General features: G+C 44.6%; 2 protein-coding genes across 6 annotated transcripts in view; one reads left to right on the top strand and one right to left on the bottom strand.

The window, feature by feature from the left end:
* The first annotated feature begins 20 nt into the window (after positions 1–20).
* On the top strand, positions 21–14653 carry LOC137474274 (poly(U)-specific endoribonuclease-A-like). 5 transcript variants are annotated; one of them, XM_068190696.1, is made up of 7 exons: positions 4367–6447; positions 8846–8945; positions 10499–10610; positions 12213–12334; positions 12419–12531; positions 12945–13098; positions 13525–14653. In XM_068190696.1, the coding sequence occupies exons 1-7, from the start codon at positions 6173–6175 to the stop codon at positions 13780–13782; spliced, it is 1134 nt and encodes a 377-aa protein (XP_068046797.1). In that variant the 5' UTR covers positions 4367–6172; the 3' UTR covers positions 13783–14653. The 5 variants fall into 5 exon arrangements, 1 of the variants encoding a protein (XP_068046797.1); XR_010999268.1 differs by lacking the exons at positions 4367–6447; positions 12945–13098; positions 13525–14653 and having other exon boundaries at positions 8406–8945; positions 10499–10570; XR_010999267.1 differs by lacking the exons at positions 4367–6447; positions 10499–10610; positions 12945–13098; positions 13525–14653 and adding an exon at positions 21–3562 and having other exon boundaries at positions 12213–12531.
* The window catches only part of LOC137474273 (lactosylceramide 4-alpha-galactosyltransferase-like), a 47798-nt gene continuing 39406 nt past the window's right edge, over positions 8232–16623 (bottom strand). Inside the window, exons 1-3 of the transcript XR_010999263.1 lie at positions 9939–10291; positions 9119–9319; positions 8232–8376 (exon numbers count right to left, since the gene is read on the bottom strand). The gene's annotated coding sequence lies outside the window, so the exon portion shown is untranslated. Of the gene's footprint in view, positions 8377–9118; positions 9320–9938 lie in introns of the transcript that reaches the window.

The raw sequence follows: 16623 nt of genomic DNA, 5'->3' as shown, positions 1-16623 counted from the left end.
CAGAGCCCCATCTGGCCTTGGACACTGCCAGGGATCCAGGGGCAGCCACAGCTGCTCTGGGCAACCTGTGCCAGGCCCCAGCACCCTCACAGGGAACAATTTCTTCCCAATATCCAATCTAAACCTTCTGTCTGTCAGCGTGAAGCCATTGCCCCTTGTCCTGTCACTCCAGGCCCTTGTCCAGAGTCTCCATCTTTCCTGTGGGCTCCCTTCAGGCACTGCAAGGCCACAATGAGGTCTCCCCAAAGCCTTCTCCTCTCCAGGCTGAACAATCCCAGTTCTCTCTGCCTTAAGGATTAATTAACAGCAATGTTTATCCAAAAAGCACCAGAACTGAGCTGTGCAATAAGATACGGTTTCAGCCAGGCTCCCTTAAATTTTGGTTTACACCAATGTGTGAAAATCAGTGACTAATAACCACATGTGTCTTTGTGTCTGTGCTAAACATGAAACACTTCAAATCTCTTTAATTAATATGTCTTCACATATTATGTCTTCACAATATGCCTTCAATGATTCCTAGACAGTTTCTCACAAAACCAAGGAAGGTGTATGCTTGGCAGTCCTAAGAATAAAATAATAAAAAAAGTCCTCCCTTATCCGCTAGGCCCACGCAGTGGTGCTGAGCCCCTGTGTGCCCAAGCAAATATTTTCTTCCATCCTCATGGTTTGCTGAGTGTGCAGCTGGCTCATCTGGCTGTGAGAGCATACCATAAGTCCATCATGATTTACTTATTAAACCTGGGAATTAGCACTGGGAAGTGAAAGAATATTAACAGACTAACCTAATGGTAAGAAGGTTGTGCCTCAGTCCAGGTATGCACATTTAGCTGCAGGGATGGAGTTATTTATTCCTGTTTTTTCTATGACAAGAACATGCCTGGCTCTGTAATCCTCACGCTTTTCTCTTTCAGGATGAAAGCTGCTGCACCAGAAACTCCCCAGTAAGTGCAGGGATTGTAACACCACTGGCCACAGAGAAGGACTCCAGGATTGAGAGGCTGAGGCTTAGGAAAAGGGAGATAACTGAGACAGGCACAGGGATCCTGGAGTTTGGTGGGGAAAAAATCTGGCAGGAAAGGCTCCAACTTGAATATTAATATTTAAGGAAGGGCGGCGACCTCAGTGTACCCATGCTCTGCTTTCACTGTGCTCTGACCTGGCTGGCTTCCAGCCCAGGCTGTGTCTCCACTGCTTTTCAGTGTGGGTCAGCTTGTGGGGACTTGGCACCAATAGCCAAAGCTCCCACGGGAATGTCCAGCATCCTCAGTGTCTCATAAACTTTCCTCCTTCCATGCAAAATGTGACCCAAAGACCTGCTCTGCCTCTTCCTGGGAAAGGACTGAGTGTGCTGTAGATCTGCAGGGTGTTTGTTCCAGCTGGCAGCTTTTACTGTCTCCCTGAATGAGCCTGTCCAGCCCAAACGTTTCCTTTGTGCTGGTGTGAGCCCTGCCTGCTTTGGTCTGGAAGCCTGTAAAACTCCGTGTTCTCACTCACACCTCCCTAGATTGACCAAAGAGGTTTAAATAACTCTTTCTCCCCTCGGGAAGTGTAAGCACCAGACTAGAGGTGGCAAACCAACAGTTATTCATTGGCCACCTTGACTGGAAAAGCAAAATATTTAGGCCAGAAATGCACAGAGATGTCTACATGCTTTAGAAACATGTTTTATTCCCAGGGTCTTCTTGATCCTTTATGTTGGCAAAGGTCAGCATCTGATGCTTGAGGTGGTGGTTTTGTCAGGCAGAACTTCTAGAAGTTCTTTGCCTCACTCCTTTGGAAATGCTGGCTACGTGTGAGTGAGACAGCACCAAACACTTTCCCCATTCCCTTGGGACAGAAAAAGAGGAACAGAGCACAGAGGCAGCCTGGCCTCAGCTCTTGCACAAAACCCACGTCCGCTGCCTTGTGCAATGGGTTTGACAAAGCACTGGCTGGGCTCTGCTGCAGAGGAAGCCAATATCTATAATAACACCCATGTAGATACCAAGGCTGCTCTCTGCACACTCTCCTTTTCTGTGTTAGACCCAGGAATGACCCAGATTCTGTGCTGATCTAATTTGCCTTTGATCAGTGCTTAGTTTCTGTCAGCAAACACACTCTTTCATTCTCCTCAGGATCTCTGCATTTTTCTTATAACACTGTCCAAATCAAAAGACAGAAATTTTAAAACACATAAAAGTACACAGTTGGTTGTGAAATTGCTGGTGATGCTACTGAGCTGTAATTTTATTAAAGATTAACTTAAATTCCTTGACTCCAGTGATGATGCTGCTTGTAAGTGAAAATTCCCTGGGCTCCCATCTGGGCTCTTTCTGCTAATGTGAGTAAAGAAGCTGCAATTTTTTATAGACAGAATATGTCCACTGGCTTTTGTATTTTAAATGAAAGCACAGAAGAAGAGTTCCTGCATTCAGTTGATTAACTGGGGCAGTTGACAAATCCAGGGCACTGGATTTTTGTTATTTAACTTGTTTACCCTGAACTGCAATAAATACTAACCAGAGATGGTAAAGAAAATTTCTGTTAAAATTAAGGATATTCAGTTTTGAGATAGTTTAATTTCTCCTACCAGTGTCAGAAGGAAGCTTCACTTTTAAGTGTTTTAAGTGGGCTGCATATCTTGTTCCCTGTGCAATTTTGTGTGTCTTCATCACCAGGGGCTTTTTATTTAGCCCTAAATTAGTTCTTTGAAGGGGTTCATGGACCACAGGTGCAGAACCCTTGTAAGACTGGTAGCTAGAATCAAGCCATTCTGGCTTCTCTACATACATATATCTAGTTTAGACCTAAAGCTATGCTTTTCAGAAATTAATTATGATGAAGGAGATGTCACAAGTACCAATCAAACAACAATAAGCTTTAAACCATCTGAAGGTTGATTTAGCCACATAATGAATGCAAGCTTCCCAGGACAGGCACCAGCACCTTCCAGCACTTGCTTCCAGTGGCACATGGAAAGTTCTGCCTTTCTAAAACATTTCCTGCTTATAACACCTCCTAATATTCACAAGATCACACTTAGCAGTTTCAGCTGTAAGTAGAGATGCATTTGTTGGGTTTTTTTCCTTCACCACCTTTGATTTTTTTTTTTTATCTCAGATTAATTATCATCTTCCCTTCTACTGTCAAATAATAACTGGATACAGAATAAACAGGACTAGAATGTCCTGTCCATTTCAAGGCTTTCAGACTTGCAGTGCTTCTTTCTGGGCTAAAACTTCATCCAGAGACATAAAACCCATTTGGCAAATAATCCGTGTTGCAAGATAAAGTGAGGCAGGAGCCTGCTAGTGGTGCCTCTGGCTTCCTGGTGTGAGTGTTCCTGCACTGAGAGCTCTGTGAGTTGTGGCGCTGTCCTCAGACTCTTGTGGGAATTGGCACCTCCTGCCTCTCCTGTGCCTTCCTGCCAGGCTGAGTGACAGTCCTCAGCGGGCAGGAGGAGCGTAAGGGGAGCCCAGCCCGTGCCTTGGACTACGGGAGGATTGCTGAGCTTCTGGCTGCCTTCTCCCTGCTCAGAATATTTCCCAAGAGAAAAACTTCTTCCTGGCATGGCAAGTGGGTAAGAGACAATCATACTAATTCTCCTCTAACAGGCAGGGTAGTGGGGATGGGATATGTAGTTTTCTGTAAAAAGGGTGAATATTACATGACATGCAGCACAGCAAGAGCCCTCTTCCTCTTTCTGTTCTGTTTTACTAACTTACTGCAGTGTAAAATATCGGTGAGGCTACTGAACCACTAGCTTAAAATAAAGGTGATGCTAAAATGAGATTGTGCTTTAATATAGCTGGTAACTCAGAATCAGTTCTTCAAACATCAGCTGCCTGCCCAGGACCTTGACAGATTGTTCCACTCTCATGTTTGCCCCTTGACATTGCCTTTTCCTTTCCACATACAAAACCTGCCTTATGTATCTTTTGGTATTTCAAATACCAGCTTTAAATGGAAAAAAAAAAAAAAAAAACCAAAAAAAACCCAAAAAACAGAACAAAACAAAAAACAAACAAACAAACAAAAACCCACCCCCCCCCCAAAAAAAAACCAAACACACACACACAAAAAAAAAAACCCAGCCACTGGACTCAAATAGAAGACATAGACACTGGCATAAGATGAAAATCTAGAGAATTGTTTCTATCTTCGGTTAGCCATAAAAGCTGTTTCATGTATTTCACAACATTTGAACCAAGTTTTTTAAATGATTGGAGACTTCTTGTAAAGGGCTGCTCATCAGGTGTCCCAAATCCTTTTCTTCTCTATGTAAAAGTTAAAGGCTGTATAAAATTGCATTGTGTTGAAAGGATCTCTGAAAGTAAATTTACTTTGGAGAAGGTGTTCAATCAGACCTTATTTGCAGGGCTTCATGTGACCCATTTGCAATACCTGTTCTTGCTCTAACACTGTTGACTTGCTCATATTATTTGCCACTGACCTTTAATTCTTTTCATGTCTCGAATAATTTCTGATTTATAGCAATGAAGTCTTCTGCTTGTAGCATTGTTTTGGGTAGAATGAAGAATAAAATGGAGATGTTAGATTCTTTGGCTCTAAACACACTGCTGGTGCATCAGTTGCTATTGCAAAGAGCCTCCCCCAGGTTTTCTCAGCTCTTAAAAGTGCAGACTGAGTGTTGTTACTGGGGTGGTGCTTTGCTCACGTAAGCACATCCAAGCAAAGCTCCAACTGGACAAAATCCAATTGGCCAGACTTCTCACAAAGAAATAATTAATTCTATGTGAAAGCATAAATCTAACAACTCAGAGCTTTCACCATAGGGAAGGGATTGAGAATTGATGATTAAAATCTCTGTTTTGAGTCATCCATGCCATTGTGTTGAAAACCAGGGAGAAAATACACAATACCATTTTCCAGGACAACCTCACCTACATGCTGGTGTGTCATAGATTTCCATGAAGGTGTTGGGCATCTTCTCATTGAAGTTGTGTCACCTTGTATGTGTAAGCTAAGTTTATGGCCCTTTTTAAAGAGATACTCTCCAGAAAGAGTTTTTACAAGATGACTGTGTAAGTTGCTAGACAAGTTTTTTGCTTTGGCAAGGGTATATTTTTTTTTAGTCTTCAGTTGCAGCATAAACAGGTGCTCTCCCTGTTTGGAAACTAAAGGGACAACAAAAAGGAGAGAAAAAGTCCATGATGATATTGTGGTAGCACCTAGCAGAGATAAAGGACAGTAAAGGCTTTTACTTGATAAAATGTAGTGATTTCAGTTTTGGGACAAGTTTCCTGAATGGAGAAATACATTTAGTAGAAGTATAGTTTATTGAACAAAAATGAGGATTGAACTATGTAGGTACACTCTTATTGTAATCCTCTCCTGAGTAGACACCTTGAGCTCATCTGATATTTCATAATATTTCTAAAGGAGGGAAGGTCAAACAGAGCCCTACAGTGCTTTATAAACACAGGACAAATCTGCTAAGAGCAGACTGAGAGCAAGTGGGTATTAAAGAGATGAGAGATCTCTCCTAGATAGGTGACTGTTACCAAAATATACACGTACTAAAAGATATGTATATAAAATACTGTATCTGTGGAACAAAATATTATAATAAAACCCAAGTGACACCCTTCCTAATGTTCCACATGCCTTGGATGTTCAGCAGGCAGCAGACTCCTCTTCACCAGCAGTAGTTTCTTCCAAAGTAAAAACTCTATTAAACATAATATGATGGTTCTCAAACAGACAGGATAAGCTGATACAGAGGAGCAGACAGCAGGAGGGTCCAGAACGCAGCATAAAAGTGATCCAATAAAATTAGGACAGTCCAGGGTAAAGGCTTGAAGTTTGAAAAACATCTCCAGTACTGTTCTGTGAGCCCACCAGCCCTGTCCTTTGGCCTTCAGCTGAGCTGCTGAAGTGAGCAGTTTTCTGTTTGGCGTTGGTTTGTAAGCTTTTTTGAGAAGGGCTTGCTCTTCGTTAGATTCCAGAAAGAATATGGAACCACAGCTGGAAATAAATAAAACTGCTGCTGTTGGTGGCTTCTCAGGCAGCTCCCGGGGACATTGAGCAAGGGCCTCGTTTGGGCTGCCCAGCCAGTGTTGACAGTGCCCCACAAGCCCCACTTACTGTACAACCAGAGCCTGGGGTTTGGGCAGCAGCTGAATAAAGCTCCTCTGTTACAGCCTCCTTCTTCTCCACTGTGAGATCCATGCAAGTACCTGTTCCAAGCACAAATCTTCCTTCACATTCCTGTTTAACCCTGGAAACAAACATATCCTTTGTCTCACATACACTAGAATTTCTAATAATTTTTTCAGGTATTGACACCTGTTCAAGCCCAGTTAAAAATTCAAGTGATCTTTTAGATTTCCCATCCACAGCTATCCCAAAGTACCAGAGAACCCAAGGGAAAATGGACCATCAGTGCCTCCAGCGTCGCTCAGGAACACAGCGGCTCAGATCCACAGCTGCAGGCGGGCTGAGGTGTGGCAGCTGCTGTAGTTAGCGTTATCTGCCGTGCCCTTGTGCCTTTGTCCCGGTCTTTGTTTGCTCTTCCTGCTAGAAAGCATGGAATTTGCCACTGGCAGGAGGATGCAGCAAGTTATCTCTATCCCGGGCAGAGCAGAAGGAGAAGACATTACATCAGTCAGAGGTTCAGAGCTGGGCTTGAATGTGCCTTGGTTCAGTCTGGGAAAACCAGTTGTTAAAATCATGGCAGGTTGTTCCAAGAGCTTTTTGAAAGAAATACCAATTGTTGACAGATTTCTGTACCTTTCTTCTTTTATGCAAAACTTCTTTTTTGGAGGAGAATTCAAAATTATCAAGCAGTTCTTCTCTAGGCTTTGATTCATATGCTGGTTTGTAACTGATTTCACTGTCAGTTAATTAAAGATTAAATTTAAGATTAATTAATTAAAGATTAATTACCTCTCTTTTTCTCCACTCTGTTGTCCTGGTCCCCTCTTACTGTGGACATAATGAACTTGAAACTGGAGCTACCTCTGGGCGCTTCATCACAATAACAACCTGTCATGGTTTGACACTGGCCAAATACCAGGCACCCACAAGAATCATTCCCTCACCCTCTCCTACCACAGCTGGGTAGAGGAGAGAAAAAAAATGAACAAAGGATTTATGAGTTGAGATAAGAACCGGGAGAAAACACTCCAAGGCCTAAACAGGTTCAACTTAGAAGTACAAAGTGAATTTATTACTAACAGAATCAGAGGAAGATAATGAGAAACAAAATAAGCCATTAAAACGCGTTTTTTTTCCCCAAGCCCCTCCCTCCTTCCCACCAACAACGCAGGGAGACAGGGCAAGGGGGTTTTTGGTTAGTTCATCACCCAAGATCTTCTGCTGCTCAGGAAGAGGAGTCCTTCCTCTGTGAGACTGTGGGGTTCCTTCCCACGGGAGACAGTTCTCCATTAACTCCTCCAGCGTGGGTCCAAATCTCACGAGCAGCAGTCCTCCCAAAACTGCTGCAGCGTGAGTCTCTCTTCCCATGGGGCGCAGTCCTCCAAGGGCAGGCTGCTCCAGCCTGGAAGCAAGGGCCCTCTCTCTCCACCAGGTCTTCCACTGGATCACAGCCTCCTCCAGGCATCCACCTGCTCCAGTGTGGGCACCTCCCCCACGGGCTGTGGGTGAATCTGCATCCCCCATGGATCCCCATGGGCTGTGAGTGGATCTCTGTATCCCCCATGGATCCCCATGTAGTTATGGGGGCTACATGGGCTGTGGGTGGACCTCTGCATCCCCTGTGGATCCCCACGGGCTGCAGGGGCACAGCTGCTTCACCATGGTCTCACCACGGCCTGCAGAGGAACCTTGGCTCCGGCGCCTGGAGCACCTCCTCCCCGCCTTCTGCACTGACCTAGGGGTCACCATGTTGTTTCCCTCACATAGTCTCACTTCCTCCTCTTCTCTGGCTGGGAATAGAACTGTGCCCAATTTGTGTTGATTTTCTTCTTAAATCTGTTATCACAGAGGCCTCATCACCATCACCTCTAACCGGCCCAGCCTTGGCCAGGAGCATGTCCATCTTCAGAGCCACCAGGGACTGGCTCTGCTGGACACAGCAGAAGCTCCCAGCAGCTTCTCACAGAAGTCACCTCTGTGTCCCCACCAGCTACCAAAAACCAGGCTATACAAAACCAACACACAACCCCACCTAAATTTTGTTAATAGACAAAAGGACAGACTTCTGAAAACTGTACACTATTATGCAGGACAAAAATCCATTAAAAATTAGGGAAGGAGAAGCTTGGGTAGGTATGTGCATAAGAGATCAGTGCATGAGGGATTTTTATTGTATGCAGACACAGTGTTTAGAGCCTTACTTACCCTTTGTCACCACTACCTTTATGCTGGGATAATCACATGGCAAAGGAAACCATTCTGTGTGGAATATTGCTTGAAGGAGGAAGGGAAGAGTTTATAAGACTGCTGCGAGAAAAGCATCATAGGGAGAATTTTTTACTTCCTGTTTTGCTGGCAGTGTTGCTGCATGCTGGGAACAATCTCCTGCTTGCCTCTGGTTTCTGCACAGAACCCTCGGGAATGAAACACCATCTTCCTTTTTATTTCATTGCATGAAAAACCACGGGAATACTTATCAACACGAACTTTGTTGTCTGACAATCTAAGGGAAGACTCAGGTTTCCTTACAGTTTACCTGCATTCTTTAAAAAGGGATGTGGACCATAAGTATTGTGGTTTTTACAGCAGCACTGACAGGAAGGTGTGGGGAGAAAGAGAAAGTTGATGCCAGGCTGATATCCAGAATATGGAGTGGCATTAGAAGACTCTAGAAGTGACTTGCAGAAATAACAGCATGTGCCTTTTTTGTGCCTTACACGTATTCCTCTGTATTTCTTGGCAGGAAGGCCTTAAATCGTGAACTTTCTAAGCTTTTCAATGAGATGTGGGATGCAGATGTTCACCGCTTTAGGCCTGGGAAAGACTACACAATTGACGTGCAGGTAACCAATTGCTAAGTCAGGATTAAGGGCAGTGTGGTACTGCAGGAAAGGTGCCTTTTGCTTTGTCATGTCTGCAAAACTGCAAAAAGTTGCCTGTGCTTTGTCATGTCCAGTGGGGAAAGCATCCCTTAGGAGAGGGAATGGTACTGAGAACACAAATGGTTCACACTTACCTGGACTTTGGTTACAAGTGGAGTCTCTCAGATGTCTGTCTTGGGTCCTGTAATATTTCATCTCTCTGTCTGTGAGCTGGAGGAGGAACTAGCCTGCAACCCTTCCAGTTTTGCAGATGACAACAAACTGTAGTGATGAAATCGGTATGCTCAGGTACAGGGCTTCTCTTCCACTTGTCATAGGCAGGCTGGAGGAATATGCTAAGAACATAATGAAATTCAACAAAGACAAAGGAGCAGGATGCCCAGAGAAGCTGTGAAATCTCCGTCTTTGGAGGTTTTCAAGACCCCAAAAGAAGACACCCTGAGAAATAGTCTGAATTCAGTGTTAACCACACTTGGAGCAGCACTAGAGATGTTCTGCTCCACCCTGTGTGTTTCAGCATGTGAATGACAGCTTGTGCATGTGGTCTGGGTGACTTGCAGCAAGGGAGAAAGGGAGATAAGTCCCAAACCATTCCTAGGGGAATAAGGGAGGAATCTGAGAAATTCCTGGGTTTCTCTGAGAGAGCAGGGAGTAGCAGAGAGGGGTGGGTGAAGATTTCAGGACTGTTGCTTCCAGTCCCAGGGGAATGTGAGTGAGGAGTGAGAGATTTCATAAGCAGCCATTTCACTCCTTGCTATCTCAGTGCATTGCAAACATGACCATGTGTTTTGGCCACAAATTGCAACAGGCCAGAATATTTGCAATCCAGTTTTGTACTCACACAAGAACCCACTTCACTCTGATGTTACTCAAACAAACACTTTATTCCAGTGTTGCTTCTTATTATAACAGATAATTTCCTATTGCTGATAAACTCAAAATAGTGATACCTACCTCTCACCAAAATGTGTGTGGGGAAAACTTCTCCCATATGGTTTCTCCATTTGTCAGAACAAGGCTCTAGATACCTCTTGCCCGTGTTAACAAGCTACTACTCATCTTCTATCTTCTTGCCTTGAGAATGCCCTTTATGAAATAGAAATTTGAAAATTTTCAGGAAAGCCTCCTTAAAACTGCAGAGACAGAAGGTACCCAAATCTTCTGTTTATTTATTTGTGGTGGGACGGAGTCCTTGCTCTACATTACTTCTGTTTACCATTTGTGATTTATGTAGTATAATGACACAGCTCGTTACTGAGCAGAACTGAACTATCACATGGGCCATTACAATCATCTCTGAGTAAACAGAAATTTCAGGCTCTTACAGATGTCAGAGATTGTCTTTTTTCTTTATGCTGGTAGTTCTGTAATGTTGTCTCTCATTTCACAGGAAGACAATTCCTAGCAAAGAATCCTGATAGCATTATGGGGTTTGGTTTGGCTATCACAAAGGCAGGCACTGTGTCCTCAAAGGACATCTTACTCCTTACATTGTTTTCCTCCATTTTTCCTAGGGAAAAGCAGGTCCAGCACAGCAAGGTGACAGTGCTGTCCAGGATAACGCAGCCAGACATCTGTTTCACAATGTAAGCGAAGAACGCCTGAGGAGTATAAAAACTTTTGCAAGTGAGACCTCTTATTTTGTTAATGGTGGATGTGATATAAAACAATCTGTGCTGTTTTTGACGTGTTTGCCTAAAATATAACATTATATATAATTTGGATGGTGGTGAGGATCATCAGACTGCAGGTTGTTTGAAGGGAGTTTTTGTAACAGTTGCTTGGAGATTACCTGTACTTGAGCCTCAGGAGGAACATCCTTTTGTGGCCCAGGCAAAATCTGAATTATCTGGCTCTTCCATTACAAAGTAAAAGGGATGAGACACTTACCAGCTTGAGAAGTGGCCCGAGGGAATTTCACAGGGTTCAACAAGACAAAGTGTTGGTGCTGCACCTGGGTCAGAACAGCCCCTGGGATCAATCCAGGCTGGGGATGAGCAAAGGGAGCAGCCCTGGCAGAAGGACTTGGGGGTGCTGTGGGTGAGATCTGGCCCTGCCCCAACCCAGAACCCCCCTGTGCTGGGCTGCACCCAGAGCCCCAGGGCAGCAGGGCAGGGGGGATTCTGCCCCTCTGCCCCGCTCTGCTGAGACCCCCTTCCCTGCAGGGCTGCATCCAGCCCTGGGCCCAGCACAGGAAGGACAGGGAGCTGCTGGAGCCAGAGCAGGGACACCAAGGGGATCAGAGGGATGGAGCAGCTCTGCTGGGAGGAAAGGCTGAGGGAACTGGGATTGTTCAGCCTGGAGAGGAGAAGGCTTTGGGGAGACCTTATTGTGGCCTTGCAGTGCCTGAGGGGAGCCCACAGGAAAGATGGAGAGAGACTCTTGACAAGGGCCTGGAGTGACAGGACAAGGGGGGATGGCTTCACACTGACAGAGAGGAGGTTAAGATTAGAATTTAGAAAGACATTCTTTCCTATGAGGGCAGTTGAGACATAATGGTGAACAGTTTGTCCAGAACACTGCCCCATCCCTGGCAGTGTCCAAGGCCAGGTTGGATGTGGCTCTGAGCAACCTGGGATAGTGGAAGGTGTCCATGCCCATGGCAGGGAGTTTGAACTGGATAATCTTTAAGGTCTCTTCCAACCCAAACCATTCTATGATTCCATGCATTGAAAAAGACACCGAATTCATCTTTGCTCCTTTACTCACAACTTCCAAGCCCTTTCAGATAGTACCAGACCCACAACTAAGTCTTGCATTTCTGTTGAGGGCTATACTTCAGCCATGTCTATGAATGTATATTTCCTTCCCTAATTTTTCTCAAGCTCAAGACATCTGATATAGGTTTATGCTCTGCTATTCCTCTACTGAAATCATGCTCACAAAACCTTGTGCCAGCATAGCTCAAGGTCCTAAGCCTGTGCCTATAATTGTGGTGGGCAGACGCGATTTGTTTTGGTAGAAGGTCATTATTACTTCAGCACTTGGCTCCATAAGGAAGCTCAGTAGCTGTTTATCTTTTAAAAGGTCTATAAAAAGTACAGCAGTGATCCCTTGAGTCACCTTGAGGCCTACACTTAACAGTATACCTGAGAGTAGAATCTGACATATAAAGGAGTGGCTTTCTCTAAGGGCTGTCAAGGCATATTCTATGGTGACTTTTTATGATGGCACTCTAATGTCTGGATCAGGCATATGAGCAGACTGAAAGTTTCACTTTTTCTGCAGCCTTTATTTCCTTATTGGACAACTATGAGACATCAACTGGTGTAGCAGAAGTAGTGACTCCAGAAGAAATAGTTGAAAACAATTGTTTCCTTGATGCTATCTTAGCAACAGAAGTCATGAGAGTGAGTAACACAGATCTTTTTTATCACTGAAAACCCTGATTAAAAAAATAAACTGTATATGTATTTTGGTTTTCTACCCTTCAGCTAGCTCATGGCTATCTGCTGAAAAAAAACCTAGCAAAGCCAAACCTGGCTGATTTCAAACATCAGCTTTATGACATCTGGTTCCAGCTCTATGCCAGGAAAGAAGGAGACAGGTATGTTTGATGGGTGTGGGCACTGATAATCTCTGTGCTATTCTGATTCAGGTAAATGTAAGCCCAAGTGCCATCTGCTACACACAGAACTGGAAGACAGCTTCAGAATGGCTTCAGAATGACAGAGAGCAGGTTTAGATTGGATATGAGGAAGAAATTCTTACCTGTGAGGGTGGTGAGGCCCTGGCACAGGTTGCCCATAGCAGCTGTGGCTGCCCCATCCCTGGCAGCATCCAAGGCCAGGCTGGATGGGGCTCGGAGCAGCCTGGGCTAGTGGAAGGTGTCCCTGCCCATGGCAGGGGGCTGGAATGAGATGGGCTTTAACATACCTTCTAAACCAAACCATTCTATGGCTCTATGAAACATACAAAAGACCTGTATAATCTTTTTTCTTTTTTTGTTCTTCATTACAGACCTGATTCTTGTGGTTTTGAACACGTTTTTGTTGGAGAAACAAGGCATGGTAAAGAGATCTTAGGTTTGCACAACTGGGTGCAATTTTACCTTCAGGAAAAGCGCAATCAGATTGATTACAAGGGATATGTGGCTCGGAAGAACAAAACCAGGGTAAGAACAAGCCTTTGGGGGCCTTTGCAAGTAAAACAAATGGATCCAGAGATAAAAGTTGTAATGAAACAAGTGTAATAATGCAATCATAGGCTCAGTGTTTAGAACAGCAATAAGTATATACAGTACATAACTGTCTATAAGAAGAATGAATAATAACATGTCTTCCAGCTTCTTTTTTTGCAAAAACTATTTAAAAAAGTAATGCTGGTGTTTACAGAATTGCAACACTGCTGAGGCTTAGCTGGGATAAATGGTCATGTATGCTCCAGAAGTCAGGGAAAAGATTTTGCCCCAACTATAGTATTGAGGCACACCAAGGATGACTAAATCGTACAAAGCTCTCAAAAATCTGCAATCAGAAATTCTACCTGTCCAGTCACAGCTGTATTGGAGATTATTCTGTTGTTTCATTTATGCTTTCAGCCTGATGAAGATGACCAAGTTTTGAGCATCCAGTTCAGCTGGAAGGGCTCAGTGAAGCCAGTCGGAAGCACCTTTATTGGTGTCAGCCCGGAGTTTGAATTTGCCCTTTACACAGTCATTTTCCTGCTGTCTGAAGAAAGGGTCACACGTGAAACAGTGAAGATAGATGAGTACGAGCTACAGGTGGTTGTCTGGCGCCATGGGCACCACATTGGAACAGCATATCCAGTACTCCTCAGCACCACTAGTGAAGATTAGTGGAGTGAGCAGGAAACTTCTTTTTTTTAATTGAGGGAAAGGAGGAGTGGTGGAGAGAGGAGGAATGGATGGGGGGTGGACAGGACCAGACAGCAAAGTTAATATGTTGTTTTATACAACTCATTTCAAATAAAAATTGATGACTCTGTCTCTTTTGGTCTGCAATGGAGTGTTTAATCAGTAGTGTGCTGTAGCACTGTCTGAGAAATCATGAAACATACTCCTGCTCACATTAAATTTACATATAAATTACATCAGTCTTCCCTTCTGTACTTTTCAGCAAATAATGGCATTTAGGAAAAGATTCTATTAAAATTGATATACATATTTCTCATATTTATTAGTCACTGCATATCTAAAAGAGCAATAACCACACATTGCTTACACTTTATCTTCCAGACAGAAGCTTTGATTTGGCACAGGCAGAATTCCAGGATGTTTTAGTCTCCTCTTCTCATTTCATAAGAGGTTAATTTCAAATACATGATTACAATACAATGACCTGGACACACAGGGAACACATTTAGGTGGGGAGATGGTCATCAGATCCACAGCAGGCCTTAAAATATTTTCTGTTTCTTTAACACAATTTTCATATACTACCTATGTATTCCTGAAACACCTGGATGACAACTTCATGCTACAGGTACTAAGAGGGCTGACTCAGAAAGATGCCCTCCCTCCTTGATTTGTTGCCTGTCAACAGAGTGGATTTTGTGATCTTCTTGAGTGGAGATTGGTGGCTGTCTTGGCCACAGCAACCATGAAGCCATCGAGTTTAAAATCTCTCGTGAGAGGAGGAAAAGTGCCAACAAAACTTCAACCCCGGACATGGGAAGAGCGACTTCAGGCTGCTCAGGGAACTAGTAAGTTAAGTCCCCTGGTGTAGTGGTTTTGGTTTGTCAATTTGAGATTTTTGAGGTCTTGAATTCAAGTTTTTTGAGAAAAAAAAGGAGATTATTTTTTTCCCCTCAAAATTTGAGATTTGATTTGAGAGCCAACACAACTGGGAAAATGGTTTTAAGGTCCTGGGGTCCATCAGTGCTGGTCACTTTTAAGCACCAACTCCTGAGGGCACAGGAACAGGCAATTCCTAAAAATTGGAACTCAAGCGGATGAGGCAGAAGGCCACCTTGGCTGAACAGGAATTTCTTTTGGAGATAAGGTAAAAAAGGAAGGTGTACGCCCAGTGGAAGCAAGGTCAGGTGATGTGGAAGGAATACGGAGATGCTGCTCACCACTGTAGGGGGAGAATTTGTGTGGCCAAAGCTTCATTGCAATTGAAGCCACCAGAAATATTTGGGACAATAAAAAGAGGGTTTAAAAAATACATTAATGGCAAAAGGCAGTGCTGAAATGACATCAGCCCATTACAGGATGAGGATGGTCACCTCACAAACAGGGCCATTGACAAGGCAGAGATGTTTACTGCTTTCTTTGCCTCTGTCTTCAGCTCTGATGATGAACTAGAGAGGTCCCAGCACACTGAGACAGAGGACTGTGACTATGAGAATGATAAACTCTGAGTTAACCCTGAAGGTGTGAGGGATCTGCTGCTCCAGCTGGATCCCTACAGGTCTATGGGGTATGACAGGATTGATCTGAGAATCCATAAAGAGCTGGCTGATATCATTGCGAGGCATCTCTTGATAATTTTCAAACAGTCTTGAGAATCTGGAGAGATCCCAGTTTTCAAAGAGGGCAAGAAGGATGACCCTGGAAGCTACAGGCCTGTCAGTCTCACTCCAGTGCCTGGTAAAATTATGGAGATGATTATGATTATTCTGGGATGTATTGAAAAACACCTGAAGGACAACACAGTTATTGGTCACTGCCAGCATATCTTCATGAGAGGAAAGTCCTGCTTTTAAAAAATAATTTCCTTTTATGCTAAGGTAACCCACCCAGTTGATCAAAAAACATCAGTAGATGTAATCTTTTTGGATTTCAGTAAGGCTTTGGATATCGTCTATCGCAGTGTGCAGCCCACAGCTGGATAAACACACTGGGTGATGGCTGAGCAACTTGCTCACGGGTCAAGCACAAAGAATGACAGTACCTGGGTGACACCAGACTGGCAGCCAATCACTTGTGGGGTTCCACAGGGCGCCTCTTAGGCCCCGTGCTCTTAAACATCCTCATAAAAACCTTGCATGCAGGACAGGAAGGAATACTAAGTAAGCTTGCAGATGATACAAAACTGGGAGGAGCTGTTAAGTCCCTCAAGGGCGAAGAGGCCCTACAGAGAGCCCTGGATAAATGACAGGGCTGGGCAATCACCAACTGTGTGAAGTTAACCAAGGCGAGGGCTGGATTCTGCACCTGGGACGGGACAGCCCTGGATGTACAGACAGACTGGGAATGAGAGGCTGGAGAGCAGTGTTGAGGAAAGGGACCTGGGGGTCTTGGTCGATGGCCAGGTGGACATGGGCCAGCAGTGCCCTGGAAGCCAGGAGGGACAGCCCTGTCCCGGGGCACCGGGCCCAGCATGGCCAGCCAGGGCAGGGAGGGGATTGTCCCACTCTGCTCTGGGCTGGGGCAGCCTCACTGTGAGTATTGTGTTTTGGGTGCTGCAATATAAGAAAGATCTAAAGCTGTTAGAGAGTGTCCAAAGGAGGATTTGGAGATGGTGAAGGGCCTGTAGGGGAAGCCATACAAGGAGCAGCTGAGGGCACTTGGGGTGTTCAGCTGGAGAAGAACAGACTGAGGTCAGAGCTCACAGCAGTTCTGCAGCCTCCTCATGAGGGGAAGAGGAGGGGCAGGCCCTGATCTCTGCTCTGTGTGACCAGGGACAGGACCCGAGGGAACAGCAGGAGCTGTGTCAGGGGAGGGTTAGGGTGG

The sequence above is a fragment of the Anomalospiza imberbis genome, chromosome 5 (assembly GCF_031753505.1).
Source record: "Anomalospiza imberbis isolate Cuckoo-Finch-1a 21T00152 chromosome 5, ASM3175350v1, whole genome shotgun sequence".
NCBI classification, from domain to species: Eukaryota; Metazoa; Chordata; class Aves; order Passeriformes; family Viduidae; genus Anomalospiza; species Anomalospiza imberbis.
Note: the sequence above shows the minus strand (reverse complement) of the source record. Positions and strands in the feature narration are given on the sequence as shown.